Source organism: Calonectris borealis, chromosome 5 (assembly GCF_964195595.1).
Source record: "Calonectris borealis chromosome 5, bCalBor7.hap1.2, whole genome shotgun sequence".
NCBI lineage: Eukaryota > Metazoa > Chordata > Aves > Procellariiformes > Procellariidae > Calonectris > Calonectris borealis.
Window position 1 is genome coordinate 41993869 of NC_134316.1, and position 27477 is coordinate 42021345.

General features: G+C 40.4%; 2 protein-coding genes across 12 annotated transcripts in view; one reads left to right on the forward strand and one right to left on the reverse strand.

Moving 5' to 3' along the window:
• The window catches only part of GANC (glucosidase alpha, neutral C), a 28664-nt gene extending 26723 nt beyond the window's left edge, over positions 1 to 1941 (reverse strand). For 6 of the 8 annotated variants that reach the window (XR_012673936.1, XR_012673935.1, XR_012673937.1 and 3 more), the window contains exons 1-2: positions 1607 to 1941; positions 393 to 455 (exon numbers count right to left, since the gene is read on the reverse strand). Coding sequence is in view for 5 of the 8 variants with exons in the window: in XM_075152065.1 (XP_075008166.1) it covers positions 393 to 455; positions 1607 to 1635 (92 nt within the window). In the remaining 3 variants the exon portion in view is untranslated. The remainder of the gene's footprint in view (positions 1 to 392; positions 456 to 1606) is intronic. The other 2 variants (XM_075152063.1, XM_075152062.1) reach the window with 2 other exon arrangements.
• Positions 1942 to 1945: 4 nt separating this feature from the next.
• TMEM87A (transmembrane protein 87A) lies at positions 1946 to 26903 on the forward strand. Of its 4 annotated transcripts, none has more exons than XM_075152073.1 (20): positions 1946 to 2128; positions 3232 to 3289; positions 7166 to 7263; positions 8191 to 8307; positions 9816 to 9869; positions 9963 to 10019; positions 11639 to 11786; positions 12524 to 12585; positions 14452 to 14635; positions 15494 to 15593; positions 16352 to 16445; positions 17604 to 17672; positions 18737 to 18845; positions 20007 to 20065; positions 20315 to 20418; positions 20780 to 20853; positions 21881 to 21942; positions 23141 to 23196; positions 24479 to 24509; positions 24878 to 26903. In XM_075152073.1, exons 1-20 carry the CDS (start codon positions 1991 to 1993, stop codon positions 24917 to 24919), a joined length of 1716 nt encoding a protein of 571 aa, XP_075008174.1. In that variant the 5' UTR covers positions 1946 to 1990; the 3' UTR covers positions 24920 to 26903. The 4 variants fall into 4 exon arrangements, with proteins under 4 accessions (XP_075008174.1, XP_075008172.1, XP_075008171.1 ...); XM_075152071.1 differs by having other exon boundaries at positions 1949 to 2128; positions 11624 to 11786; XM_075152070.1 differs by lacking the exon at positions 17604 to 17672 and adding an exon at positions 16972 to 17043 and having other exon boundaries at positions 1961 to 2128; positions 11624 to 11786.
• Positions 26904 to 27477: the final 574 nt, after the last annotated feature.

The window sequence follows — 27477 nt, forward strand, 5'->3', positions numbered from 1 at the left end:
GGCCAAGGTACTTGTTCAACAGGACTGTAATAATTTATGCTATTGTCACAGACTAATGGTTTCTATTGAGAATTCTGTTGTTTTGAATTCAAGAAATATCCACATCAAGAAAACAACCTGTGTCTGAGTGTACCTATAGTTAAAATATTGCTGGGGCTTTGTCAGATGAGAGGACTGACTCTTTTGAATTTTAACAGAAGAGGTTTTGTATGTAAGATTCCACATTTTACAATACGCTGATTATTGCTTGCTGACAGGTGAGTGGAACGCTCACTTTGAAAGATAAATCCTGAAAGTAGCAGACTTGCTGTGGTTAAAAATCAATGTGTAACTACTTCCCATTTCTTTTAATATTACAAGTTTTAAAAAAACCAACACTTTCTTCTCTTTACCTGTAAAAAGCAATCTGGTTGCATTCCTTAAAGGTGCTTTTGTCAACAGCCTCGTCTTGGACACTAGAAAGAGCAGATAAAGAAAATGTTTAAATGTGTTCACCAAACACCTGCCCAATGATCAGATGATGGGGGTCCTCCTCAAAAGGGGTAAGGATTAAAGAGAGTGCAGACAACTGCGGTGACATAAAATGTGTTGGACTTCGAACTACTGTGTTTGGATATGGGGAGAATTTCTTACACATTTAGTTCCACGCTAAACCATTTCCTTTTAAACTTTGATAATTTTGGCAAACAATTGGATCTGTGACTAACAGAGCTGAATTTCAGCACAAGTGAATTCTCGGGGCTTTGCATTTTGAAGCCAGATCTCTGCAGTCCTTATAGACAAATATCATGTTCCAGTAATAAGAATGGAGAAAGAGGCAGGATTGGCAGAAAAGGAGAAACCCTGCACCCTTCTCTTCTACCTGCAGTGGGACCGATGAGGGAGGGAGGCTTCTGATGGCCCTGCTGACAGCTCTATGTTATCTCTAGGCTTGAGGTAACTTTCAGATCTATTAGATAACAGTAAATTTTTGGCTTGCCTGAAAAAATAGACTGCCAGTAGTGTCTATCATCAAAATACTTCCCACAACATGCTGAGTTCAGACACACGTGGAAGAGAATAAGGTATTAGTACTGGCAGACAAAGAGCTGATGCTTACAAAATACTTACTAATTATATACATGCAACATCTATAATGCAGATGGCAGCCATGAAGACTCGGTCACAATTACTGTGAACTAAATATTAATAGACCTGGATTGTTATTAGAGACCTCACAGCAACCATATATTTAGGCAATTTAACCTTTCCCATTTTTGCCTGAAGATACCCACGCACTTTCGGGTTTTTGCACCAGGTCTGTGGGGGACTCCGTTGCCACATTTAACACCCTGCAACCCGACGACCTTCCAGCGGTGCAGCCTGCATCCGAACCAACCCGCGCGGTGTGAAACCTGCTCTCTGGGCCCCCCTCCGCGGCCAGGCACGCAGGAAGGTTTTGCCCTGGCAGGGGCGGCGGGGGACACGCCTGCCCCCCCACCCCCGGCCGGCTCTGGGCCCTTGCTGGGGCCGGGCCCGCACCCCGCCGCTCCCCGGGGAAAGCCACGCCGGCAACACCGGGAGCGAGGAGAGGGCCGGCCAAGGAACCGCCACCGGACAGCGTTACCTGACTTCCCCCGGCGTGACCGCCTCCATGGCGGGGCTGCCCCGAGCGGCCGCCGGCGGGGAGAAGCGGTGACCGCCCGCCGCCGGCGGCAGGGCCCGGGGGGCTCCCCAGAGGGAGGGGCGGCAGCCGGGGCGCTTGTCCCGTAACGGCCTCTCCTCCGCTCGCGGCAGGTGCCGGAGGCCCCGGCGCGGCGCTCTGTCACCGGGGGAGCCGGCGGCCCCCAGCGCGGCGGGGCCGGCGATTGGCACCCGGGGCGGTGACAGCCCGGGCTCAGCCGGGGAGCGGCTCCGCCCCCGCGCCGCTCCCGCCCGCCCACCACAGCCCGGGCTCCTGCGGGGAGCGGAAGAGGCGCGGCCAGCGCGGCGGTGGCCTCCGTGCGGCGGGATGGCGGCGGCGCCGCGTTCCGGGGCTTGGCGGCGGCGGCGGCCTGAGGCCGTCCTGCTGCGGCTGCTGGCGGTGCTGCTGCTGGCGGGCGCGGCGGGCGCCGGGCAGCGTTCCAAATGGCGGCTCCCGGTGCTCACGGTGAGTGTGGGGAGGGTGGCCGGGGCGCCGCGCCGGGGGCTCTCGGCCCCGCAGCCGCCGGGCCAGCTGACTGTGGCGGCGGTCGGAGCGTACGTGTGCGTGGCGGGGCTGGGAGGCCGCTACTGCTCTGCTCGCCCTCCCTAGCGGGGGGGAACGCCGCGGGGGTCTGCGGGAGGGCTGCGGCCTGTCCCGCCCGCTGTTCCGCGGTCCGACCGGGGGCGTCCCCGCCCGGGCCGCCCCTGTGTGGGGCCTGACCGCACCCGAGGCTGGTGCGAGGGCGCGGGGCCGCGGTACGCCTCCTGCCCCGCCGCCGGGGCCCTCTGCCAGGCTTGGGCCCCCTTTGGCGGGTCGGCAGCGGCCACAGGGGAGAGGAGGCTTCTGCGGGAAATAGTCTCCATGAGCGGCGGGGGGAGCGTGGCTCCTGTGAGGTCTGTGGGGAGGGAGGCCGCCCCCCCGGCTGGGGCCCGGCCTCGGTGGGGCCTGTGCGGGAAGAGGGCGCCCCGTGCCCCCCGTGCGGCGGCTGGGCTGGCGGCCCCCACCGTCGGGCCGCGCTGGGGCCTGGCATCGGGAAAGCTGGGCCCCTGAAACGCTGAACCGAGAGAGATGTGGGCTTCTGGGAGGGTGAAGGGATTTCCAGCACTTGTGTTATACCGTGCGTGTTTGAAGTTGTGTGGAGAAAAGCTACTTTGCTTGACATTAAACCTGCCTTTACCAGGCTGTGGAAGAAAGTAATGTGCATTTTCTGTGAGGCACTTGAGCGTCAGGAACAAAATTAAAGGATCGCGGAGAACAGTCCTGTTGATTCTTAGAACAAAAAATTTTTTGTTGGATAGTCCAGACGTTCTCATCAGCAAGAAAATGCTAATCATTTCAATAAATGGTGATGAAGTTGATTAAGTTTTGCAGAACAAAAAGCCCCAAGCCTCTCAAGCCATCTTTAAGAGTAGGTTGAAGCATGACTGGAAAATCCAGTAAGGCTGGCTTCTGATTTGGCATTCACTTTCATTGCTGTGTTGACTGAAAACTCTGAATGGAGGATGATATTTACTTAAGCTCAGTGACATTAAGCCCGTTAATATCTCTTCCTTTTTGTGCCTTTGCAGGGGAAGAAGTTTAACTTTGGGAAGATTCTTTTCAGCAACACCACCATTTTCCTGAGATGTAAGTGGTTACAAGGGATTAACCTGCTCTCTCTGCTGTTTGACACCTCCCCTGCTTTAACACTTGCAACTTAAAACACTGTGAAGTGTTTAACTGCACTGGTTTCATCCTAGCACTGGGTGAAAGCCATAGCTCTGACATGGTTGGGTGTGTTAACAGTCTTGAAGCTTCCCAACTGTGATCTGTTTAGGCTGTAGCAGAAATAAATGGTTCTGTTCAGGCCCTCTGTGGAGAGGGCAAGATGGGCAATGGGAGCACCACTTCATTTCAGATAGCAGGTAATCAGGCATGGGATGTGCTGAGCCCTGCTGTGAGGTGTGCTTTCCCTATTTAAGATATGCTAAATTCCTCCAGCTGGGAGATCTGGTGCTGACTGGGTCAGGAGCTATTTGTATTGCAGGGTGCCAGTGTGCAGGAGGCAGTGCTTTTTGAGGGCCTGTTGCTTTTTAGCTGGGTGCTTCTGGGAGTGGTAAGGGAATGTCATTGCACACTATGGCGGAGCTCTTTTGAGAGCTGTTTTCTCCTACTGATCACAGTGAGTGAGTGTGCTACAGAGCAAACGTGTTTGCAGCCTTCCTGTTCTTTCTATTCATTGCTCTTTGCTGTTCTGGCCAGGGCTATGGATTATGTAGGTTACTGCCCAAAGGAAAGTTTCTGTAAAATACCCTTTTACCCATGAAAATGAGGAGAGCATTTAGATGGCAACTAGATGATGTAGGTGACTTGCAGAAGTGACTAGCTGATTTAGAAAGGCTTGAAGTCTTTCCCATGCACTGTGAGCACTTTAAGGGGTTGTTTGCACCAGTTCTTACCATGGTGGGGGGGAAGCTGTTTGATCGCCAGCTGCTAATTGGGTAGTTATACAGTTACAGTGCCTGTGAATGCCTTTCTGCACTTGTATCAAACAAGGAAATAAAAGTCACTTTAGAGACAATTAGTGGGATCTATGCCATTGTCACTTCAGGACTTAGTTGCTGCAGTGATTGTGCTCTTTTTTTTAACTGAGAAAATTAAGGTATCATGAGGATTCGCTGATGCTTCTTGATGAAACTGCATATTGCTGTGCTCTATTATGTTTAGTACTTAACTTATTGATTTTCAGGTTTAATTTCAGATAGCTGCCCTTCTTGGGACAGTGTTTCAAAGGGAGTTTGTTAAAGTGCCTCCATTAATCCCACATGAATCTGAAGTAGGAGTCTAGTATTAAAGTGGTTATTAGTGAAGATCCATCCATGTTAAGGTTTTCCCACTTGTCAAGTGTAGCTCAAATGCTGAGTTTTGTGGCTTGCAGCAAGACAATTGCCAAGTGTGCAGCTGCAGGATCAAAATGTAGGAATCTGATGCTTGGGGTAAAGGAGGGGGTGGGGTTGAAAAGGCATTTGGAGCTTTGGTAGGTGTTAGGCTTTCTTGTCTAAAGTTTAATAGAAATAGTGCACTCGTGCTAATGTGGCATCTAAGATGTGGGTCCCCACAGTGAAGTGTGCGGTAAATCTAATCATGAGGTGTACAGCTGAAATAACCAAGCGAAGGAGGGGTCTAAGGCATGGAGAAAATAAAATTTGTTTGTTGCAAGACAGGTTTGTGGCAGATCTGGCAGTAAGAATTCAATCTCCTGGCTTCTGATGTGGGCTTCAACTACACTGTGCTGTCAGCCTTTAAACAGGCATAAGCCTTAAAATTCTTTAGTGAAGACACCTGTTTTACATGGCAGTGTGATTAAAAGATTTACATGAATTTAGATAATGAATCACTGAAAGAGGAAGGAATAACGGCTAGGAACTTAATTTCAGTTTCTCGGCCGAGATGATACTTAAACTGCATCTGGTACTGGGAAGCTTCAACTTTATATATTGTTTCTTTTCCGCCCATATCCGTGTGGAAACTGGTCTCTCTTCTTTTGTTTGCTGTCTATTGCCTCTTCTGTGGTGTTTGTGTGGACAATATGACCCTTCTTGCCAACTTGCCAAACATGATTGCTATGGGTTGTTCATGTTTTTGATGAGCACCTGCATCTCCTTCTCCCCCTCCTTCTCCTCCTGTGTCTTTCTTGATTTTTGATTTATTTTTGTGTGTGGTGTATTGGTGTCTGATGCTTTCTGCTTCTGACTGGGAAGACTGCCACTAGTGTTTAGTATTGTCAATAATGAATTTATTTTTACCTGCTACTTTTCTTAAGTGCTATTCTAGAAGGCATCTGGTATCCTGTCTAGGATCATGGTAGAAATCCTGCTCTCTGTATATGAGTACAAAGACTGCATTTGGGTTGAATGTTGCTGGTTTTGTTTGAAGGCTAAAGAACTTAGATTTCCATGCTGCTGAATTCAATAAATGCCATGGATGCCTTTTCTGTCTTTTAGAGTACTTCCTTTTCAAGGTTTCTGTAATTTTGATGTTTGCAGATACTGGCGGATTGTTCTAGTCATGGCTTGTTTTATCTTTAGTTGGTGTTACTACTGAACATAGAGTTTCAATAATCTTACTTATTTTTAATAGGTAAAAATGTATTTAAAATGTATTTTTGAATCCCTCCTATTTTTTGGTAGCACTTTTTTGAGAGGTTCCTCATTTGATCAATTTTATCAGAAGAGCCTTTGTCTTCTGAGAATTTGCCATCTACCCATGTCATTGCAGTGCTTGTGTTGCCTCTTAGTTTCTTTGTTGTGCCCTCTGCAACATCTAGGGCTACGTGGAGAATGTATGCCTTGTTTTCCTGCTTACCAGAAGGCATCATAAGGAAACTCTTATTTTTTCAGTGATTGCATTCCAATCTGGTTTTTTTTTTTTTCCAAATCTTTGGTATTAGAGACACAGTTGTTGAGTTTTTATATACTTGCTTTAGTAGTCATGTGGTTTAAAGTGGGATTAGTCAGTTAAGACTCCATGGCAGGGTCTTTTTTCTAACTGCATTTTTTTTACCTGCAGTGGTCAATATGGAAACATTCATCAAAAGCTCTGTACATGTAACAAATTTGTGGGTGTCTAGTCTGAGATGAATGTTGCCTGTGAAGGTGTGGGGACTTCTTAGCCACTAGAAACATGTTGTCAACTCAGAAGAGTTTTGCCATCTGTTGACTGGCAAAACCCAAACATAATCATTTAAATGGCTCTTCCAAGGTGCTCAATAATCACTGCTCATTTTATTTACGGTGAAGCTTACCTTCTTAATGCCAAATTCTCTTCATCAGGCTTTCAGAATGAGATTTGAAACACAAAAATCACACAATCTTTCCTGAGTGGGTGGGAGGGGGAAGTCTTGTGTTTCACTTTTCATGCGTGTTGTTCTCTAATAAATCAAAGTGGAAAGTCATCTTATTGCTGTTTTAGGTAGCATTGCAGCTTTGACAGAGTAAGCTAATGTATAGATGGCTTGTTTGTCTTTTGGGAGTGGGGGTGTGGCTGTTGACTTGCAAAATCTTAACTTTTTATTTATTTTCTTGGTGATGGTATTGGTATATTTAAATTATCTGTGCAAATTGCCCTTAGTATTAACCTGTTCCTAGCTCTCTCTACCTGCTGTGTCCCCCACATATCTTGGAAAGGGAGATCCTTTTGTGTATTGTAATCACTGGGAGTCACTGCTGTTCTCTTGTTTGGTATTTTCAGTTGCTGAAATATGCCTGATTGTCTTGAAAACAAAGTTTCCAAATGATCTTCAGCTCTAACAGAATTGTGTAATGTTATAATGGAATTCTGTTTTCCACATGCTTCTTTCTTTCACTGAACAGTAATGGATTACTTGAGGAAAATGTTTTTCTATTGTTTTGCTTTCAGTTTAGTGTTTAAAATAAATATAATTATGGTAGTTTGGCACAGAATGGGAGGAAAAGCATGGCGGGTAGAGGGTGTCTTACATGTTCTTATCTGTTTTTTTTTTAGTTGAAGGGGATGAAAAAGCTTGTGATCCCTCCCAAAGTTACAATGTTACTTGGTACTTAAGATATTCTGACTGCTACAATGAAGTCTTCAACTTTGGGGTAAGAATTGTGTGGAAAAACATGGGTTATGATTTTTAGGGGTAAGCAGATCTGGGGGTGATGGGATTGGAGATGTCTCCCTTGCATCCTCATCGCTCTTTGGGCTTAAAAGACACACTTCTCCATTGGAAGATAACAAATTTCTGGATCATTGGGAATGGCATGGAAAGGAATTGATCCACAGCTTGCTGGAATTACTGACTTTTCTGGGTTTTGGATAAGGTGGAAGTGTTTATCAGAATTCTTCTAAACCCAGAAGCTTAAATAAGTGCATTGACTCTAAACTGAAGTGTGTGAGTTTATGGTAGATGAAAATATTATTTACAACAATGCTTAATGACAGCAAATAGAAAAAAATTGAATATTTTCATGTTTAGTCTAAATTCTGTTCTTTATGGACGCACATTGCAAGTATTAGTGATTTATACAAAATGTATAGTGTTTCTATCCAATGTAGTAGAACACAAGTGATGTTAAACTGTGGCTTATACCATGTAACACCTTTTCCATGTTTATTTAAATATTAATTATGATGGTTGTAACTACTAACCTAACACAGTTCTGAGGTCTTTAATCTTTAATATAATAATGCAGAGTTTGTTTGTGTAGACTGGAGTTTATGCTGGCTGCTGCACCTCCCTATGCAGGAATACTGGGATTTAATTTTTTTTTTTTTTAAATTAGGCATTAAGTCTCACTCAAAGCCTGTATGGGGTTTTTTTGCCTTTTTTCTTTTTTTTTTTCCTTTTTTTTTTTTTTTGAGGAAGAATAGTCTTGTGTGGTTTTGATGGCCTTTATTTTATTAAATTCCATTCAAGAGTGTGTGCAGAGGGAAGTTATGGTGCTTTCCAGGTCTTGCAGCTGCCTACTGAGATAAACCATTTGATATATTGGATGCTAACCTAAGTTCTGTTCTATGTTTGGCAGGATGAACAGGCAGACTACTATTTTGGGACTACGTCTGAAGAGCATCCGGGTTGGTCAGGATACTATGCCACGGCTTCTCTCCTCTTTCCAAATTGCTCTGAGCTCTTCAGGCCTCAGGTATGGGTAGAAACTTCACAGTTTGCTCTGTTCTCTCATACAATATACAGAGAAGGTGGTAGTTCCTGTTAGGTGTATTAGCATCCTATGTAAGTATCACTGTAGGTTGGGAGGTGCTTGGTTTTTTCTGTTTATGACAACCAAACTGCAATGATGATTTCTTAATTTTGCTTTACTTCTGGGTTGCTATTCAACATCTGGCCCACCATGGGGGGAACCCCCCCTCCCCAACTGTATAGTTCAGTGCTTCTTTTTGTTTGTGGTTCTGTGTTCTGAATTTGTTTCACTTACAGAAGGCTACTGCTAGTTGAGTAGAAATGTGACTCTTTGGCAGCAGAGCAGAGCTCCCACTAAATTTGGATTGATAAAGGGCTGGCATTTTTTGCTCAGATAATGTTCATTTTGTAATAATGGAAATGAAAGCATGTTGGGAAATGGGTTACTTAAGCACTGATAGCAGGTTAAAAATGAAAAATAAGTAGTGCTAAAATGTGTTTGAAACAAATCAAATGGAAAAGAGAAGACAATGCAAAACAGCATAGGGAATGTGCAAACATAGGCTCTACACCAGCTGTATGTCACCAGGCGCAGCTGTGCAATCATACTAATGACAGTATCAATATAACATGCTGTCTTTCTTTAATGGTGTACTTAAGAATTCAAGGCAAATTGTGCAGTGTTGCATCTGTATTCAGCCATTTCCGATTTAAACAAAGGGTTATGGATAGAGAATATTGGGAAATGTCTCATAACTATCCTAGTGTTGTGGTTTTTTTGTTTGTTGTTTTTTTTAAGAAAAAAGATATGTCTAAAGGTGACTTGAAAAGGGTTTTTGCATGTTTGCATGTCTAATTCCTTTGATATGTGAAGATGGCTTGAAAGGTTTTTTGAAATAATTTGTATGCTGCCTGCTTTTTATGTTTCATAATATGAGAAATGTCAGTTGTACTTCTACTTGGTTTTATAGAAGAGAACTTGTGGATTTCTGAAGTTTCACAGAAATTTTTCCTTTTGATTGTTCAGCTTTTTTCTTGTGGTATAGCATTTTCACTAGATTTCAAGTCACCATAGCTCGGGAGAGTTGGCAAAATCTGGATCTCTAATAGGCACCCACTCCTCTAGGGACCTTTTTTGCATAGACTAAGGCAGAAATCTCCAAATCTTGTTTCTCTCTGTGTAGACTTCATCTACTAAATGGAGATAGCCAACAGATTCATATTTGGAAAATAAAATTGACTTCACTACTGTCACGTCTGTGGGCCCCGTTCTAAGAATAGACATCTGTTGTCTGAGAGGGGTGAAAGCAACTCTCAAATGACAAACTACTAATCTAAATATTCAAGACTCCCTCCACAAATGGGCAGTTGTTTGATTTGGAAAAATGAAAGCTCTTTAATACAGCTGTTCAGAGAATCCTTCATTATAATCAAGTTTACTGGAAGCTGTTCTGGTAAAGTCATGTTAATATAAAGTGCCTATAAATGCTGTACCTTTCTTATATCTTGCAGATTTTCTATAAAGAATTTGTTCATCCAGAGCCTCTCTCACCTGAGAAACAAGAGGTAATTTTTTTTTTTCCTTCTAATGAGTGAGTGTAGGCATGGAAGAGATAGTTTTGGCATATTGATTTATCCATTTTTCTGTTTTTCTTTAAGGGGTTAAAAGATAAGAAGGAGAGTGGAGGAAATCACACAATGGTGGCAGATAAAACTGTATGTATATTGAATTTAAACATGGCTTGGAATCCAGCAGTCTTAATTTGTTTGGGTTTTTTTAATTTATATTTCTTTTTATAAGAAATTACTGGTAGCATTTACAGGAATGGTGCAATAATTTGGGGTTTTTTGACACCTGGATTTTTTTTTTTAGCTTGAAACTAGGTAGCACTGTGTGGAAAAACAGAAAACAGAGTAACAGAAACAGAGTAACTGCTTTTTCTATATGTGAAACATAGAACTCATACCGTTCAAGCGGATGGTATAAATTAAAAAATAATTTTTTTTTTCATAGTAACTTAAAGTAATCATTGATATGATCTGTTTTAAGTCGTGACTAATACTTAGATATTACATTTGGTTTCATCTTTAACTAGTCAGTCTTTTAAAACATTGTACCTAACAAGTTGAGTGATATACTTTTGATTTTCAAATCTGTTAGTATTCTTATTACATATTATGTTCAAGCTTTAACCAGGAACGATTGTCAAAATATCTTCAAATTGAATGTCCTGGATGCCAACAAAGAAAATGCATTTAACTCCCTGTGTGTATTTACAGGGCCATTTACCTTAAAGCTAGGGCATAAATAGCTGTGTGTGCAACTGTGAAATAAGGAATCAATACAGCAAGTAATGGAGATATTTTAAAGGCAAAATTGGTGTATAAAAAATATATCCATTTTCTTTTAAGTTCACTGTGTTTTTAACCAAGTCTTTCAATTTCAGTCAGTATCAGCATAAACACTTTTTTTTGATACATAAAATTTTGTTGGCTTTAGGTCTTGTAATCAGGAGGTTTCTTAAAAGAAATGCATGCTCTTAATACTGAAATTCTCTTGAAGAGGCTGTTATAAAAAAAGTCTTTGTGGTAGTTCTGCAGTGGTCATGGCATACATGTAGATAGTCAGTTTTAACCTTAAAGCTCTTGGTAGATATTGCAGCTTCTGAGATGCCTAAAACTTCTTCAGTTTTGGAATTAACAGTTTTGTATGCTGGAACTAAAGAAATCTCTGGATTCTTTTCTGGTGCAAATATTTATCTGGGCAAGCTTCCTCTGTTAGTTCATTGGCAGGGTTTGAGTCTTGTAGGTATGAGAGCTGTTGCAGGGGTGGTAGTAGTTTCCACAGGAAATGACTACTATGGAAATCTTTTACTTCTCAACTACCTCTTCTATCTTACACTATACAGTTCAGCCTTCAGCAGGGAGCCAAGTTACATGTAGCTGTGCTCTTGCCAAACAACTGATTTCAGGAGGAAAGAAGTATCTCTGTGATGGTGCTAATGTTTCTAGGCTGAAAACAAGGAATAGGATGCTTTGCTGAATTCTTTGTAGCTTTTGCAGTACCTTTGAGATGACTCTTGCAGTAAGCCACTACTAAATTTGCAAATAAGCTTTGATCACCTCCCAGCTCTTTGAGGATTTTTCTGGATTCACACAACTAAATTTTAAGTATTTTGTCTAATAAATAGATTCAAAATTTACGTATCAAATATTTATTAACAAGTTTTAGGCCTGGGAAGAGTTGAACTTTATTTTTACATGGAAGATATCACCCGTTCTTTTTTGTGTCTTCTTGACTATGCACTGTCTACATGTAGACATTTGATTTTCAGACAATGAATGCCGTTATCAAAACTTGGCGAGATGGGCCATATATATTTATTGTGCAAATTGGAATTACAGCTGCGAAGGATTCTACTACCAGAGTTAAAAGAATGGACAAAACGACAACTTCCTCATATCAAAATAAGCCCTTTACAAGTAAGATAGCTGTTTATACAGTAAGCTAAAAATATAGTGCCATTTTTTATGTATACCAGTCTGAGTGTATTCTAAGGTACTTTTAATACATACTGTATAGTTCACTTTCATAAGACACTACCTTTCACTTCACATAGATGCAAGTATTACTTACTACAACTCTTTCTTATGATAAGAAAGTAGGTGATTGTTCGTGTCTTGAAGATCCTAAGGCTGTTGGTCTGTCAGTTTAATGGTGGAAGTAAAGAAGAATCCCAAGCAGTTCAATTTTGAGGCTTAGTGTTGTGTTTCAAAAATGTCCAGACCAACACAGTGATTTACATTAGTAAGCTCAAATAATGTAGAATACAAAGATCATAATTATATTGAAATTATATTACAGTATATCTAACAGTGCCTTGATAACCTATCCAAACTTTAGAGAAGTTTGAAAATCCCCTTAAAAAGTTAACTTTTGTGTGTTTCTGAACTTTCCTGTTACATGTGAATCTCCAGCACAAATTACTTCAAGTACTGCCATGAGTTACTTGGTAATGGAGCGTGTAATTTTAATTGCATGCTTTTAGCTGAGTGTGTTATGAGTCTTAACTTTCTTTGATTAAAGTGTAAGTTAGATTTAAAAGCTATGTGAAGATTTGGAATTTCTTTACGCTTGAGTGAGAATCAGTTAAGTACTTTATTCTGGCTTCTTCCTTTTGGTTCTTGTTTAATTTGGTTGTTGGATTGTCTTTTGACAGTGACAGTAGAACTGAAGGGGCCGTATGAGTATCTCTCACTTGCAGACTATCCTCTGATGATTGTAAGTAAAACAGCTTTTCTTTGACCTATAAAGTTGTCAGTTGATTTGAATCTCAATTAAATATTCTCCTTCCATGCTTGAGGAAACACAAAGCCAGCGTCTCAAAAAATAATTTAGCAGGGAGTGTTTTTTGGTTTTGGGGGGTTTGTTTTGCACTAAATACAGGGTAGGGAAAACAGACATAGATTTCAGACACTTGCATATACCACTAATGTTGTCCTTCTCTGAATTGTTTGACTTGATGCCTGTCAATTTGTAGTTCCAGAAGTTATCAGGTCCATTAGCTCTAAACTGAGCAGTTTTACTGATGCTGTTTTTCTCCTTAGCTCATATCTTAGAAAATTTGCTATTCTATGCTTTTGTTTACAGCTACCCTTTCATTTGTCACTGCTCGCTTTGTTTTTTACAGCTTAATCTTCCTTCCTCCACCAGCTGTCTTACACCCCATGAGGAGGTCCTTAATACTGCCTAACAGTGAAAGCATAACTGAACTACAAAGAGCTAATCCCCTTTTTATTCAAAGGAGTTGTTGACTTGGTTGCTAATTGCCTTTGTCCAGGAGGCTAAGAAAATAAAAGAACTTAAATATTTATGTAGTGTAGACAGACTTTAGCTGGGGATCAATAACAAGTAAGATCTCTAGCCTGACTGTATTGGCAAGAGTGGCCTGTAAATAGGAGACCCTGACAGAAGTAAAAAGCCTCCAGCAGCTCTGTTGACATGTAATTCACTAGTGTGAATATGCCCATGTGGCAGGTCCAGAAAAAGGTGTCTGTCTAAATGTTTCTGTAATGGAGCACCTGAATGTGAACTAGATGCCTAGGTCCTTCCATTTGAACTGCATGGGTTGGTCAGATGTGAAAACCTGTAAGGATCAGTAAGCTGTTCTCCTAAGGAAGGTGTTTTCAGTTTGTGAAAGCTTCAATGGATCGTGCAGTTAACTTCAATGCTTGCTTGGTTTAAAAAAAAAAATCTACCTTCTGCAGGAGGAGGCTGCTTGATTATTACTGTCCTATGCTTTGGCTAAGTACTTCCTGCTATTCGTTTAATGTCTTACTTTATCCTTCTTATCCCTCTTCTTAATCTTAGTGTCCTTTTTGAAAACTTGACTTGCTCTGGTATGGTGCTGTCATTTAGAAAACTCAGCACTGAGTAGCGTTGTCAAGCTTATTGTTCGCCATAGGAGAAATGTACCCTGAAAGTTCTTCTAAAGCAAGTAACATTGGATTGAAGAAAAAAAAAATCACAAAATGATAATATTTAAATGAATATCTGGGTTTCTTTTTCAATTCCAGATTTTTGGCTGACCTAAAGCTTGGTCAAAACCTGAGTTTGCTGGAAATTAACTTTTGAGGGAAGTTGACAAATTATTTGAACAGAGAGATTACAACCATCAGTTGCTTATCTCTGTTCTGTGGAATTGTGTGTAAAGGTATTTGCAAAGTACTGTAAATGTACGATGAAGTTAGTTAGTAATAGAATAATATGTGAGAAGGGGCAGAGTTTATAGTACTTGATGATTTGCCTGAGCTTTTATCTGAGTTTTTGAAAGCCAGTAGCACTTGATATCTTCCTTAGAAAAATCACCTGTGAATGAATTGGCAGACTGCTCTTCAAGAGAGAAATTGCTCAGAAATTCAATTACTCTGATTCCCTTTGGCAGTGAGAAATTAGACTGTCACTGTAAAAGAATCCAGAGAAGACAAATGAAGCAATGCTTGTTTCTAGTCCCTTTTGTATATAAAAACTTCAAAAGTTGCTATACTCGGGGAGAAAATAGAGCTGTCTTACAGCTGTGGAATAGAAACAAGGAAATGATTTTTCTAGGTCTAAGGTTCCTATTTCTTCCTTCTTTTTGTGTAATAGTTTTTCATGGTGATGTGCATTGTGTACGTATTCTTCGGGGTTCTATGGCTTGCGTGGTCAGCCTGTTATTGGCGGGATCTCCTGAGGATCCAGTTCTGGATTGGTGCTGTCATCTTCCTGGGAATGCTCGAGAAAGCAGTTTTCTATGCAGAGTTCCAGAATATCCGCTACACAGGGGAATCTGGTAGGTAGCAATTGCAGTTTGCAGTTGAATTGATGGGTTATAGCACTAATGGCTTATGCTAAATTGGGGTGACAGATGCATATTAAGTATATGATTACTTGAGAATTGTTTCAAAACAAAGAACAGGGAATGAGAGTTTCTGCATTTTTTTAATATATTGTAAATATGATGATCTGTGCTCTTCTCAAGCTAAAGTGCTGTTGCTTTCTCTGTCTCCTGAGTGTAGTGTTTTAGGGATGTGAAATGCTAGATTCTGGAGAGTATTCACTGTAGTGTTGGCTTGAAGTTTAAAATAGGACTTCCTAAATGTAGCTTGTAATTAATTTCTGACAGTTGGTATTGGCCTTGGAAGGAGACTTTGAAACTCCTTGTTCAACATGACAGCATTGCAGATGACTTCTGGTATTCAGCCTGTAGCCTGATAATCCATCGTAAGCGATTCTCTCCACATAAAACTTTGGAACTCTGGTTTTGAGTTTTTAGGATGGATGCATACAAATGAAACTCTGCAAGTAAAACTTCACTATGACTTTGTTAATTGGCCACACTCATGGTACAGAAGGTTTTGTTGACTTGTTCCGAAGATCGTCCAGGCTGATCTTATGGATAAACGTTTTATGGATCACATACTCTCCACTTTCTATGGATGTAAAATTTTTCAGTAGCTTTTTTTTATGCTAAGTGACTTATCTTTTCTGAAAGCTTACTCCAGATGTAGGTAATAAAAAGATTATACACTTTAATAGCTTACTTTCTAAAAATAATTACGTCTGCTCTCATACTACAATTGCATGCAGTAGTTAATAAAACAGAAATTACATTTTAATAACCTACCTTCCTCCTTTTTGCTTTTGGCAGTTCAAGGAGCAGTAATACTGGCAGAACTGCTTTCTGCTGTGAAGCGCTCATTGGCTCGAACTCTAGTCATCATAGTCAGCCTGGGATATGGGATAGTCAAGTGAGTAATTTTGTTACAGGTTTGTTGTGTTCTATTAAAAGGCTTTTCACTGTTGGATTTTAATAACTTAGGACAGTATTCATCTCCCTCTACTTTGCTACTTAAAAGGTATGTGCTTTAGTTAAGTGCTGTAAAGGTCTAGACGTCTTCACTAGTCACTAGATACGTACAATTCCATGTGGTGATTACTCTTCTTCCCACCCCCTTCTGTGTACCACTGTTGGGTAGGTTTCTGAGTCACTGTTGAGAGACTCCACTGACTGGAATGGAAGCTTTATATGCCTTCCTTCTGGGCAAGGAGGAGCTTCTAGAAATGGGGGAGGTCAAGAATCACTGATAGGGGAGGGGATCTGCTTTAGGAGGCTTCTGCTGCCAAGATTTCTGCTCCTCTGTCTGTCCCCAGCTGTATTCAATGGTAAAACAACATGCTGTGTGGTAGTGAAAGCTTTAGCAAGTGTGGGTGTGCTGGAGGAACTGGTGAAGAAGAGGTGGGCTGAGACTTCTTCAAATGTTTGTAAAAAGCTAAACAGGTTAACTAGGAAACAGGACTGTTGCCAATCTCTTCCTTAGTCACATCATACCATAAGACAAAATGAACAGTAAGCTTCAAGCACCATAATAAAACTATTTCAGGATCTAGAAGTGGCTTGTCACAAGGACCTTTTGCTCACATGCCTCATGCCTTATATTAGACTCAAGTTGATGTGACTTCACTTTTTTCCCCCTCTTAATCTAAATTTCACTTTGTTTTCCTACAGGCCTCGCCTTGGAGTTACTCTTCACAAAGTAGTTATGGCTGGAGCCCTTTATCTATTATTTTCTGGCATGGAAGGTGTTCTTAGAGTCACAGGGGTCAGTAATAACTGCTTGAATTTCCCCATATGTCACAGATGATACTGGCTTTGTTTACTTATATGTTAAGGGAGAATCCCAGGGCTATGCTGAAAGAAGGGAACAGAGACAATGAAGTGGTTAAACTCTGAGACTGTTGATATGGGTTATTGACAATTATTTTAAGTTTGATGTCCTCTCTATTTATCAGGCTGTAATTTTGTGTATTTTGAAATAATTCTAATAGCTCTCTGATTAGTCAGGTTTTAGACACTATATTCTTCCTGGACCCTTGTGTCTAATACTTCGGATTAGGTAGGGCTACTTGCAGACACAAACATACAGCTTGGGTCACCTGGCCATGAGTCTAAAAACAAAACCACACTACCACTCCAGTTTTGGAGACTGTACCTGGGGAAGTGCATGTGAGTGGTGCTGCTACTTGCTTCATTAAGAAGTGCATCTCAGGGTGTAGATTTCTGTTGTACTAGTTTTTGTATTTTTTGGATAAGGTATTTAACATGTCATATATTTGGTACTTTTTCAGTTTTTCTATGACACTGTGGCTCTGATAGCAAACTTGGCCCTGTCCATGATTGATGCCTGTATTATTTTGTGGATATCCTTTCATAAACTGCAGAACGTTACAAGCTTATTCACAGCTTATTATTTCTGTCTTATACTTAAAAGGAATAAAAGGTGATTTGCTTGTTTCAGTTGGGACTTTGATAGTTTTTGATGTACACACAAAGGCAATTTTTGCCATCTTCAGTCAAATTCATGGTTACCAGTGGAGCATTCAGTTTGTCCGTGGAGAGTGTAAAAGATTTAACTACTACATTTCTAATAAGCTGATTGCTAGTATTCTGTAACGGAAGTGGCCAGAGCATGTCATTGCAGCAATCACCTCAGCAGAGGCTCCTTTTAATGGTGCTAGATTGAGTTAATCTGGAAAACTACTTTCTGGTGGAGAATTGAGAACTGACAATGTGGTATTGTCAGTTCCCCTCTGTACATTGGGCTAAACTCTTAGTTCAAACCCTCTGCTTCTGTAGTAAAACTCAGAAGCATTGTGGTGGAGTACTTGTGGTTTCTCATAAAATAGCTTGACCCTCCTTGCTTCTTCTGTACCTTGTTTTCTTTTCAGTTTGTTCTTATTGGCTCTCTCTTTGTCTCTAGGCCCAGAATGATCTTGCCTCCTTGGCTTTTATTCCCCTGGCTTTCCTAGATACTGCCCTGTGCTGGTGGATATCCTTCGCTATTTTACTTGGTGGGGTGTGTTGTCTTTCAAATTTGTTTTTTTGGGAGTCTTTTTGGCTGAACTTTTTTTTTTAAAATCAGCTTCAAGTGTATGTTCTTTCTACTTCTGGTAGAGTTAATAGAACCTCTGTAATTGAGTGTTCAGGAAAGCTTCTGCTACAGCCAGTGCAAGGAAAACTAGGTAACCAGTAGATATCTGTGTTAGAGCAGCTCCTGAACATAGACTAGTTAAGTCTGTCTGTTATCAGTCTCTGACTGTTGAAGTATGAAATTAATTTGTTCTAGTGTAGCACTGTAACAATACCATAGTAATAGCCTTTGGAGAACAGACTCGGTTTATGTTTTGGGGAGAAGGTTTCTTAGCAACATCAAACCTAAAATTCTTTCTGTAAAATTTGAAGTCATCTTGAAGTAGTTAGGTGACAAAATTGGGCAGTGTTAACTTTTTGGTGTCTTGACATATTACATTCAAACAATCATAATCTTGTGTGACATTAGCAACTGCTGTCAAATGCCGAACTCAAAGCCGTGTATAGCAAAATCCCTATAAAGTGTTTTTAGCGAAAGTCAATCACAAAACTCTATTTAAAATGTGAATAGCTTGCTGCCCAACCATGATAACCCCAATTCTCTCCTACCGTGATGTGTCTCCTAAGCACTTGTTTTATCATTATGGAAATAAAATGGTAGGCGAAAGGGTGAAGACGTGTATGCACTAATTGGATTTTAACTCACTTCTAGTTCAGACTTGATGTTCCATTTATCAGAAATACATTTGACACTTTTCTGGAGGAATGGGCCATAGTCCAAAATAGATGCTTGGATACCATCTTTGTGTGACAAGGGTTCTAGGTTTAGATGACTAAATAACATGAAAGGGATGGATCCTGCCCTTTGGCACTTTTGCCATAGGATGAACTTTTCTACTGAGTCTGGTCTACCTTTTTAGAGGGCTAAGTGTCTGGGTGGGAGAGCTGTTGATCGCAAGATCTGTGTCCTCCTAAGTCTGTGACCAGTTTGTCCCTTCAGATGCTTTCCTTGACTTTCCATACATATTCATCAGCTTAACTCAAACAATGAAACTGCTAAAACTTCGAAGGAATGTTGTGAAACTCTCTTTGTATCGGCACTTCACCAACACACTCATCTTGGCAGTAGCAGGTAAGCAGAAAATTATGTTAATCAAATAAGAGCACTTGCCATTTCCATATATGGCTTGATTTGATCACTAAAGCAGACTTTTGAGTTTGGTGACACTTCTGTAATGTACTTCTGCAGTCAAAGTACTTGGTATTTCTAACTCTTGACCCGTTTCTAATAGTGGGTCTATGCCAAGTACTTCAGAGGCAGTGGCTTTTTAGTCCTGATGTTAATAAGATCAGTAGTTCTATGCAGCTTCTCTAATGGAGCACTTTTGTTCCTCTGAAAGCTGCTGGGGGCAACAGATTATTATCCTATGCTGTTAACTTCACAGAGGTAGTTTTTGCCAAAATCACAGCATCACTGTGTACTATGGGATTTTTAAGATGTCTGAAGACCAGATAACTGAAGACCAGAGTGATTCTTGGAAAAACAGTATTCTTAGTATTGTAACAAAATGCCCTCTGTATTCTGGAAGAACACCGATTCAGATCCTCTTTCCATTTGTAGTAGTGATGAACTGAACTTCAAGAATAAATTTGTTGGTGCTTCCAGGTGCTCAGCTCATCTATTTGGAAATGCTATCCATACAATGAGCAGAAAACTTTTAAGCACTGTGCTTTTTTACTTAAACAAATAAAAAGGTGCATTCCTTTTGATCAACAGCTCTGATTAAATTCCTTGCAGCATCTGGTTCTTAGTCATCACAGAATACCTTAGTGGAGGGAAGTGTCATCTTCTGAAACTGTGGTGAGAGCATAGTTTGAGCATTGTCACTCTTATGGGTCAAGATCTGAATGCATAGGCATTCAAGCAGATCAGATGGTTCATTTACTTCAAGTAGGCTTTATTTGTCAACTGATAATGAAACCATGGTTTGCAGACTAGATGGAAGTAATTCAAGAATAGTGAATGGGGATGAGGAGTTTGGCTAAACACTTCATACTTGTTTTATGCCTTATGTCTCTGAAGAACCAAGAACATATAGTGGTCTGTGCCTAAACTACTGTATAAGATCAGTACAATAAATCAACCTCTTGTTTTCTAAAACTAATAAATTGGATTCCAAGTATTCACTATTTAGATCTTTGCCCTTTGTTTGGGAAACACAGTCCTGTTAGTAGTATATTTGGATTAGCATATTTTGTAATAATAAGCAGCTGCTTTGTTTTAATCTTGCAGCGTCTATTGTATTTATCATCTGGACCACCATGAAGTTCAGGCTCGTGGACTGTCAGTCGGTGAGTTTATATTGAATGCTTTCTGCAATTGCTGCCTCTTGATAAGTGTAAGAGGTGAGATTGGGCATTCTGGAACAGATTTTTCTGTGGATTATGTCTAGAGTAATATACCACTATATGCTAAAATTCTCACTGTTGTGGGAAATGAGCCTCTGTCAGATGCCTACAGCTCACCCTTGGAAAGAGGTGAGGACATGGAGTCTCTTTCTTCACAACTTTTTCTATTTGTGCTGCTGTTTTCCTTGACAGGACTGGCAGGAGCTATGGGTGGATGATGCCATCTGGCGTTTACTCTTTTCAATGATCCTTTTTGTCATCATGATTCTGTGGAGGCCATCTGCTAACAACCAAAGGTTCAGCTTTTCTTACCTCTTTCTAAAAATACTCGGTTTTGGGAATGCTTGTTTATCCAAAGAAGTACTGGTGGGTGATTTTTAGTTGCTGTATGCTGATCCATAAGGATACTAAGCAGTGTGTGTGTAGGGGCTTGAGGAAAAGTAAGTGTAGGAAGTCACATAGATAAAATTCAATCTGTTCCTGGTGGTGAACTTGTTTAAAACGAAGTGACTTAAATTATTGATTATGTAGTTTAGCATAGGTCTTGAAAACAAAGAACTACACAGAATAATCAAGTCATGTGAATGTGGGGTAATGAATCTCTTGGGTGGCAAGAGATGCTATTCTAAGATAGCTTTCATTCTTTCCCTCCTAAAGGTTTGCTTTCTCACCACTGTCTGAAGAGGAGGATGATGATGAGCAGAAAGAGCCAATGTTAAAGGAAAGCTTTGGTAAGAGAAAAACTTTTTTCCCACCTAATCTCAATGTTGAAGAGACAGTTCTGAGGAGGGAGTTCTCTTGCTCTCTGGCAAAAAGTTCATTACTGCTGTAAAAGCAGAGTCAATGCCTCCCTGTTGCCATTGATTTATGCAGTTGTAGAGGAAACATTGGCTTTATGTTTAGTCTTTATGTTGCCTGTTTAATTCTGGGGTTTTCAGGTGACACTGAACATACTGCTACTGTTGTGGTTGCTTTACTGTGTCCGCTGGACTTTGTTTTACTAAATATGTGAAGTCATAGGTTTGGATCCAATCATGATGATGGATATCGGAGGATCTCTTGGCTATTGTTGCTAAGCAGTGGTTTAGTTTGCACCCCTCTCTTAAAATCCAGTTTATAAGTTGTGTAAAAGGTAGGGTGACATACCCACTGCCGCTGTCTGTCCACAAATCAATTCTGCTGAGATATTTCAGTGCTGTTCCACTTGGTTAGGAGCTGAGGAGGAGAGTGTAATTCATTAGGTGCATTTGCCAAATCAGCTATATCTGGCTGTCTGCCAGGCTGGGAGATGCATGTTGCCTCTTGGCTCTTACATCAAATAAATTTTGGGAGTTGCATATGTCTCAGAATGGTTGAGGTTGGAAGGGACGTCTGGTGGTCATCCTGTTCAAACACCCTGCTCAAGCAGGGTCACCTAGAACAGGATGCCCAGGACCATGTCTAGATGGCTTTTGAGTACAACGATGGAGATTCCACAGCCTCTCTGGGCAAGTATGTCTTTGAGTTCTATGCTACTTATGTCCGGCTCAAAGAAAAGGACTGGAAATTGATACTCCCTAGGCAAAATTCCAGGAAAACTAGGTACTCCACCTGTCAAGAAAAATACAAGCCTTTCAAAGGGAAAGCATCGTCTTAATAACTTGTCTGTCTCTTTGGATTTGATGAAATATTATGAATGAACAGTCAACACTTTCACTTACAGTCTATGAACAATTATAGTTCAGTTATCCCAATCTTTTTTCCTCCTTTTGTCTTCAGAGGGAATGAAAATGAGAAGTACAAAGCAAGAACCAAATGGGAATGTAAAAGCAACCAAAGCTGTGAGTATGCCCTCCCTGCCTCGAAGGATATAGATCTATCTCTGGTTGCCCCCCAGTAGCAGCTCACAAATATGCAAAGTGTTCAGCCTATAAATGTGAGTGTCCTGGCTTGCTTCAGAGAGGGAGTGAGTCGAAGTATCATATGTTTACAGTACTTCTGAAAAGAAAGTAAATACATTTTTTTCATCTAATTTCCTGTAAATTCAATGGAGGTTTTAGAGTTCAGTCTGTTCTTTAGGAATGTTTGCACAATCCAGTATAGATAGAACTGTATAATACTATATTCTGATAATAATACATTATTTTAACAAGTTTGTCAGGCTGAGAGGGAGGCTGAGCCATATTTTAAATAAATTAATTGCCCTTCTAATTTGGAGATTTGTGATTCCTTACTCGAATGGGGTGGTGTGTATATTATTATGTAGCTACCTAAATAGCTTGCGTGGAACATTTCTAATATAGGTGCCTTTTTTCCATGTGGCTTATAAGCAGAGGTAGTTTTGCATTCAGATAGGAGGTAGAAAATATGTCTTGGAATCTTTTCAGGGAATTCATGCATAGATTTAAAAGTGTAAAGAACCTGTAGGAACTCATGATAATAGCAGTTTTATTTTTGTCGTTAACATTGTTTTTCTCAAAGGTGGCTTGCAACTGTATACTACTTATCTGAGCATAACATGAAAATCAAACTTTTCTATTTTGGGGATGGGGGGGATCAGAAAGGGTCAGTTCTCCAACTTCAAAACAAGTGTGCTTGTGTTGTGAATTAGAGAGTGTTCATCAGATAGAAATGAGAAATCCTGACTACAGTTTAACTTACTTTTGCAAAATCTAGCTTGTGCTTTTTACAATAATTTTTCATCTATAACATCTTCTAAAGATAATGTTCTTTTGTGAGAGACTAGATTATGTAAATAACGAAAGTGTCCTGAGAGCCTGCTTTTCCTAGTCACTATTAGACTATTACAGAGTTGACAGTAAATTATAGGTGGGTTTTTGTTTTTTTTTTTTCTTTTTTCTTGGAATGTGTTTTCTGTAATCCAGAAATCAAATTGAAGGTGGGTTTTCTGAGTTTTTTTTGAACTGACATTATAAATGCATTGATTTTTGTCAAGTAGGCTGAGAAGAAAAAGGCTTGCATGTGACAGCAGTTTGGGAAAACTGACTTTTATTTTCCATTTAATTTCTGTACTTGTAGCAGGAGGATGATCTGAAATGGGTAGAGGAGAATGTTCCTTCATCGGTGACAGACGTGTGAGTATTTTTATAGTCACAATAAAAGCAGGTTCCTTGGACTTGTACACAAGTACATTAGAATGCCTTATAACTTGTATGCTGTACTTACACGAGCAGATACTGAGTTCAGCCTGGAATTGGCCTCTGACTTCTTAGCATGCTTCCACTTGGCTTTATGCAGTCTGTCAGACTTACAGTTCATGCCACTTGAACACATGCTGACTTAAGGAACAACGTCTTGGACTGTGAAACCACACTGATTTGCACTTCACTAAAGTTAAAACTAAGCAAATAAATCCAGAAAACAAAGAAGAAATAAACCCTCTCTTTCTGTTCAGTGCTCTGAAAAGTCGTTTGAGTATCTTGCTGAATGTAAACCACTGAATAATGTCATTTAGTTCTCAACTTTATTTGGAATGTCTGTTGAGTCATTTATATGCTTCTGGCAATATAGTCAGCTATGTAGGCAGTCCATGTCTATTCTGCTTTTAATAACGTTAATATCCTAAAAATGTCAGTGTCTATGTCTAAATTTTTCATAGCAAAACAGAAGTTCACAGATTAACAAATCTGAACAGGTAATTTTGGCAGAGGCTCTGGATTTAAGTACAAAACTCTGCTTGAACTTAGTTAAAGACAAGAAATCAGGTGAAGCTTCAAGAGGATGAAAAAATGCATTTTCTCAATTGAATTTTTTTTCCCAGTTCTAGTACTTATTTTTTGAAGAATAGTAGGATTCCTTAAGAAAACAAGGACTAGACTGGTACAAGCTAGGAAAGGACACTTTTGAGGTAGTCTGCTGCAGGGTTTTCTGTTCTTGAAAGTATGTTGATCAGGGTTGTGGAGAGATGAGATCCCAATAGATAGATGGAAGGTCTATTGTAGCTGAGAAGGCTATGGTACCAGTGTAACTTGTTTGATTTCTGGGATGTGTTTTTACAATATGGTCCCATATTGTAAATGTCTTCAGTGTAGTTCATCAGTGTTCCCATATGAATGATGCAGCTTATTTCATGGCAACTTGGAAATTGTTCAGTTGGTAATGGGAAGCTTAGAAAAAAAGAATTTTAATACTGTGAACGTCATTGAGGATACTGCTTGGGCTCTTCCTCTTTTGTGTGTCTTTCTGTAATTTCTATCTGTTTAATTGAAAGGTCTATCTTCATTATTGCTCTCCTGTGCCCTAAAAAGCTTAAAGTGAAACATAAGGCTGAAAATGGTTGTCAATAATATGCTCTCAGTAGCTGTTCTAATTCTCTTAACTATTTCTTCTTCCTCCCCCCCACCCCCACCCCTGCAGTGCTCTTCCAGCTCTTCTGGATTCAGATGAGGTCAGTAAACCAATCTTCAGTTCAAATTAGTCTTCTGACATGCCAAAGGAGTCATGAGTCAGCTGTTAAGGACTTGGCTTATTAGAACTGGATCTGATTTTGCCAGTGCAGCAGTAAAATACTACATGGTGGGGAAGGATAGTGGGGACAACTATGATACAACTTCTTAGAATACAAATGTATATTCTAAATGTGTATTCTAAAAGTGTATTCTAGAAGAAGTGGTATATCTGCTGTGTAAGTTGGACTCCTGACCTAAAATGCACATGAGTGTGCATCTGTTGTGAATGTGCAAAGCATACCACCTTATTTCTCAGTAATGTAAACCTATTGGGGGAAATGACATCATTGGGTATTTTCTTTTCCAGGAAAGGATGATTACACACTTTGAAAGGTCCAAAATGGAATGAAGGAGTAGCTTTTTGCTGTTGGAAGTGGAGACGCCTCTTTTAAAGTTGCTTGGTGGAGCAAGTGCATCCTGCTGATTTGTTTCTTGATCTCAGCCTTGGAAGTTTGATGCTTTATTGTCATCAGGCCGTCTTGCTGTGGAAGAAGTTCACAAGGACATTATAAACTTTTTGGAAATTCGAATTTACGAAGTTGCTGCAAGTTTGGATTTTTAAGCAATTTAAATGTGTACTATTCCAGCACCTTCTGTAACTTTTCAAATATTTAATCTGTGAAACTAAAATTCCTAATGTCTGCTTGAGGAGTTTATATTTCAATGTTACAATTGACACTTAAAGGTGATGAACTGCCTGTACTTTTTTTGGGGGGAGGGTGGGGACAGATAAAAATAAGCACCGAAGAAACAATAGACCCGTTTCCTGGTAGATAATGGCTTACTGCGGCTGTATGTCATGTGTCCAACATGAATGAGAGGTTTTTAGAGAGAAGCTCCTGTTGATGAAGAAAATTAAGATGCCGGAAAGGAAATATTTGGAAAAGTTACAGTGATATGAGTTTTTAACAAAATCAAGTGCAATTTTATTCATAACACTGTGTAAGAAAGATTTTCTATTTTAAATGCCATTGACCTATAGGTAACAGCTGCATAGAGCTAACATTTGCTGTTGTGGCACATCTCATTGCCGGCAATGTGGTGGATGCCTGGAAAAATGATTTGCCCCTACCTTCCATGTGTTGCATGATTTAATTTAAAAAAAAAAAAAAAAAACAAACCACCACCAAAAACCAAACAAAAGCAAACATCACCAAACCCACTCCTGCAGTGCTCCTCCTCAAGTGCTTGACTACTCACATTAAGCAGATATTAACTAGACATTTCAGCAGAACTCTTCTCCCTGCACATGTAACATCTCCCACGGAGAAGTCGGCACTCTTCTACGAGAAGATGGTGTTGCTTTCTAGAGGGTGCAGGCACTGCTTACCTTACTTGAAAGAGGCTTTGATGGGAGTACGCAGTGCTGGGATAGTTCTGTTCCCAGTGTCTGTTTAGAATTGCCTCCCATGTAAGCGATTTGATGATGGGCTTTCCTGTCCCAATTGGTCCCTGTGGCCAAGAGGTACTCTGAGATCACTGTGTTTCAGTCAAAGTTGCAGATTTCTATATAATTGCTTTTTGTTTCTCCTTCTCAAACGAAAAAGAGCTTTTGGACAGTGTTCTGTTTTTATTCTATGCTTGGCTGTAGAGGCTTCACTTGCAATAACTTACACATGGAAACCCTTTGTGGACTGTATGACAAAAGCTCTAATTTGGGTTTGTAACCTTTACAACTGATAATTACCAGGCAAGCAGCAGCACAGCTGGACTTCTAGTGAGCTGATGTGGCTGCTGCTGGAATGGCATAGAGAGTCAGCTTTTCTGGTTCTTCACTCAGCTGTGTCAGCAGAAGTGGACATGTGCCTGTACTTCATTCATTCCACTGTAAGGTCTGGTAGCTTAGCTCTAGTTCATCTTTATCAGCAATTTACGCTGAAATATGGCACTTTACAGTAGAGTAGCTGAGGCACAAGTGCATAGTATCTTCTGCTAGCTGTGCCATGGGGGCAGCAAACCCTCAGCAGATGGGCAGCGAAAAAAAGCTGTGGCTTTAACACCTCAGTCTGCCTCTGCAAGAGTTGCTGGAGCTCTTCTGCCATCTCCTTTAGGCCACAGGTAGAATCTTTAATTAGAAAACATTTTGACTTCTAATTTGCTATGCTTCATATAGATGAAACAAACATTACCTCCATGTCCTTTTGGGGAGAGGAAATTTTGTGAAATAAAGCTACATGAAACTCGCTATTTAATTTTTTTTTTTTTTTTGAAGTCCTATTGTTTTGGGTTGTTTGGGGTTTTTTTTGAGACAAATAGGGGAAAAATGTTCTCTACTGGAAGCACAAAAGAAGTTTGTATGTACTATTTAATAAAAGCTAGGCAAAGAGTAGAAAGGCTTACATTGTGTCCTTCCGCTTTCTTACTACCTCTTCTCTCACATGAGAAAGTGTTAACCTCTTCACAAAGCTCCCTCACTTTTCTTTAACTCTTTATTGTATGGTATTTCTAGGCAGTTATTTCCGGTTAGGTTTTTTTTGCTTGTTAAGCTTAACTATTAAATAAAGTGGAAGTCTGTCATTTGAAAAGCTAATACAGGTAGAGCAAATCATAAATTTCTGAACAAAAGTGAAAGATCTAAACAGTTTCCCTAATAGCATTCATAGCTTAATAATTTAAAGACTAAAATAAATGTAGTAGTGGTGTGGTGCTTTCAGCTTACAACTACAGCAGGTTTGAGCAGTCCTCTCTGCCTTCTACCCTTCCATCCCTGTAGTAACTTCCATCAGTATTTGAAGTTGTCCGGAGTTCAACAGGGGCTTGTTGCTCCCTTAGTTAGCTGTTCTTGTTTTTCCACTCGTTTGGCAGAGTTTCTGTATCCTTGGAAGGTAGCATCTGCTGCCTAGCACGCAGCAGGCGCGTGCTGTGACTTCCTTGTTTGCTGTCTTACGGAGAACTTGTATCAGAGCC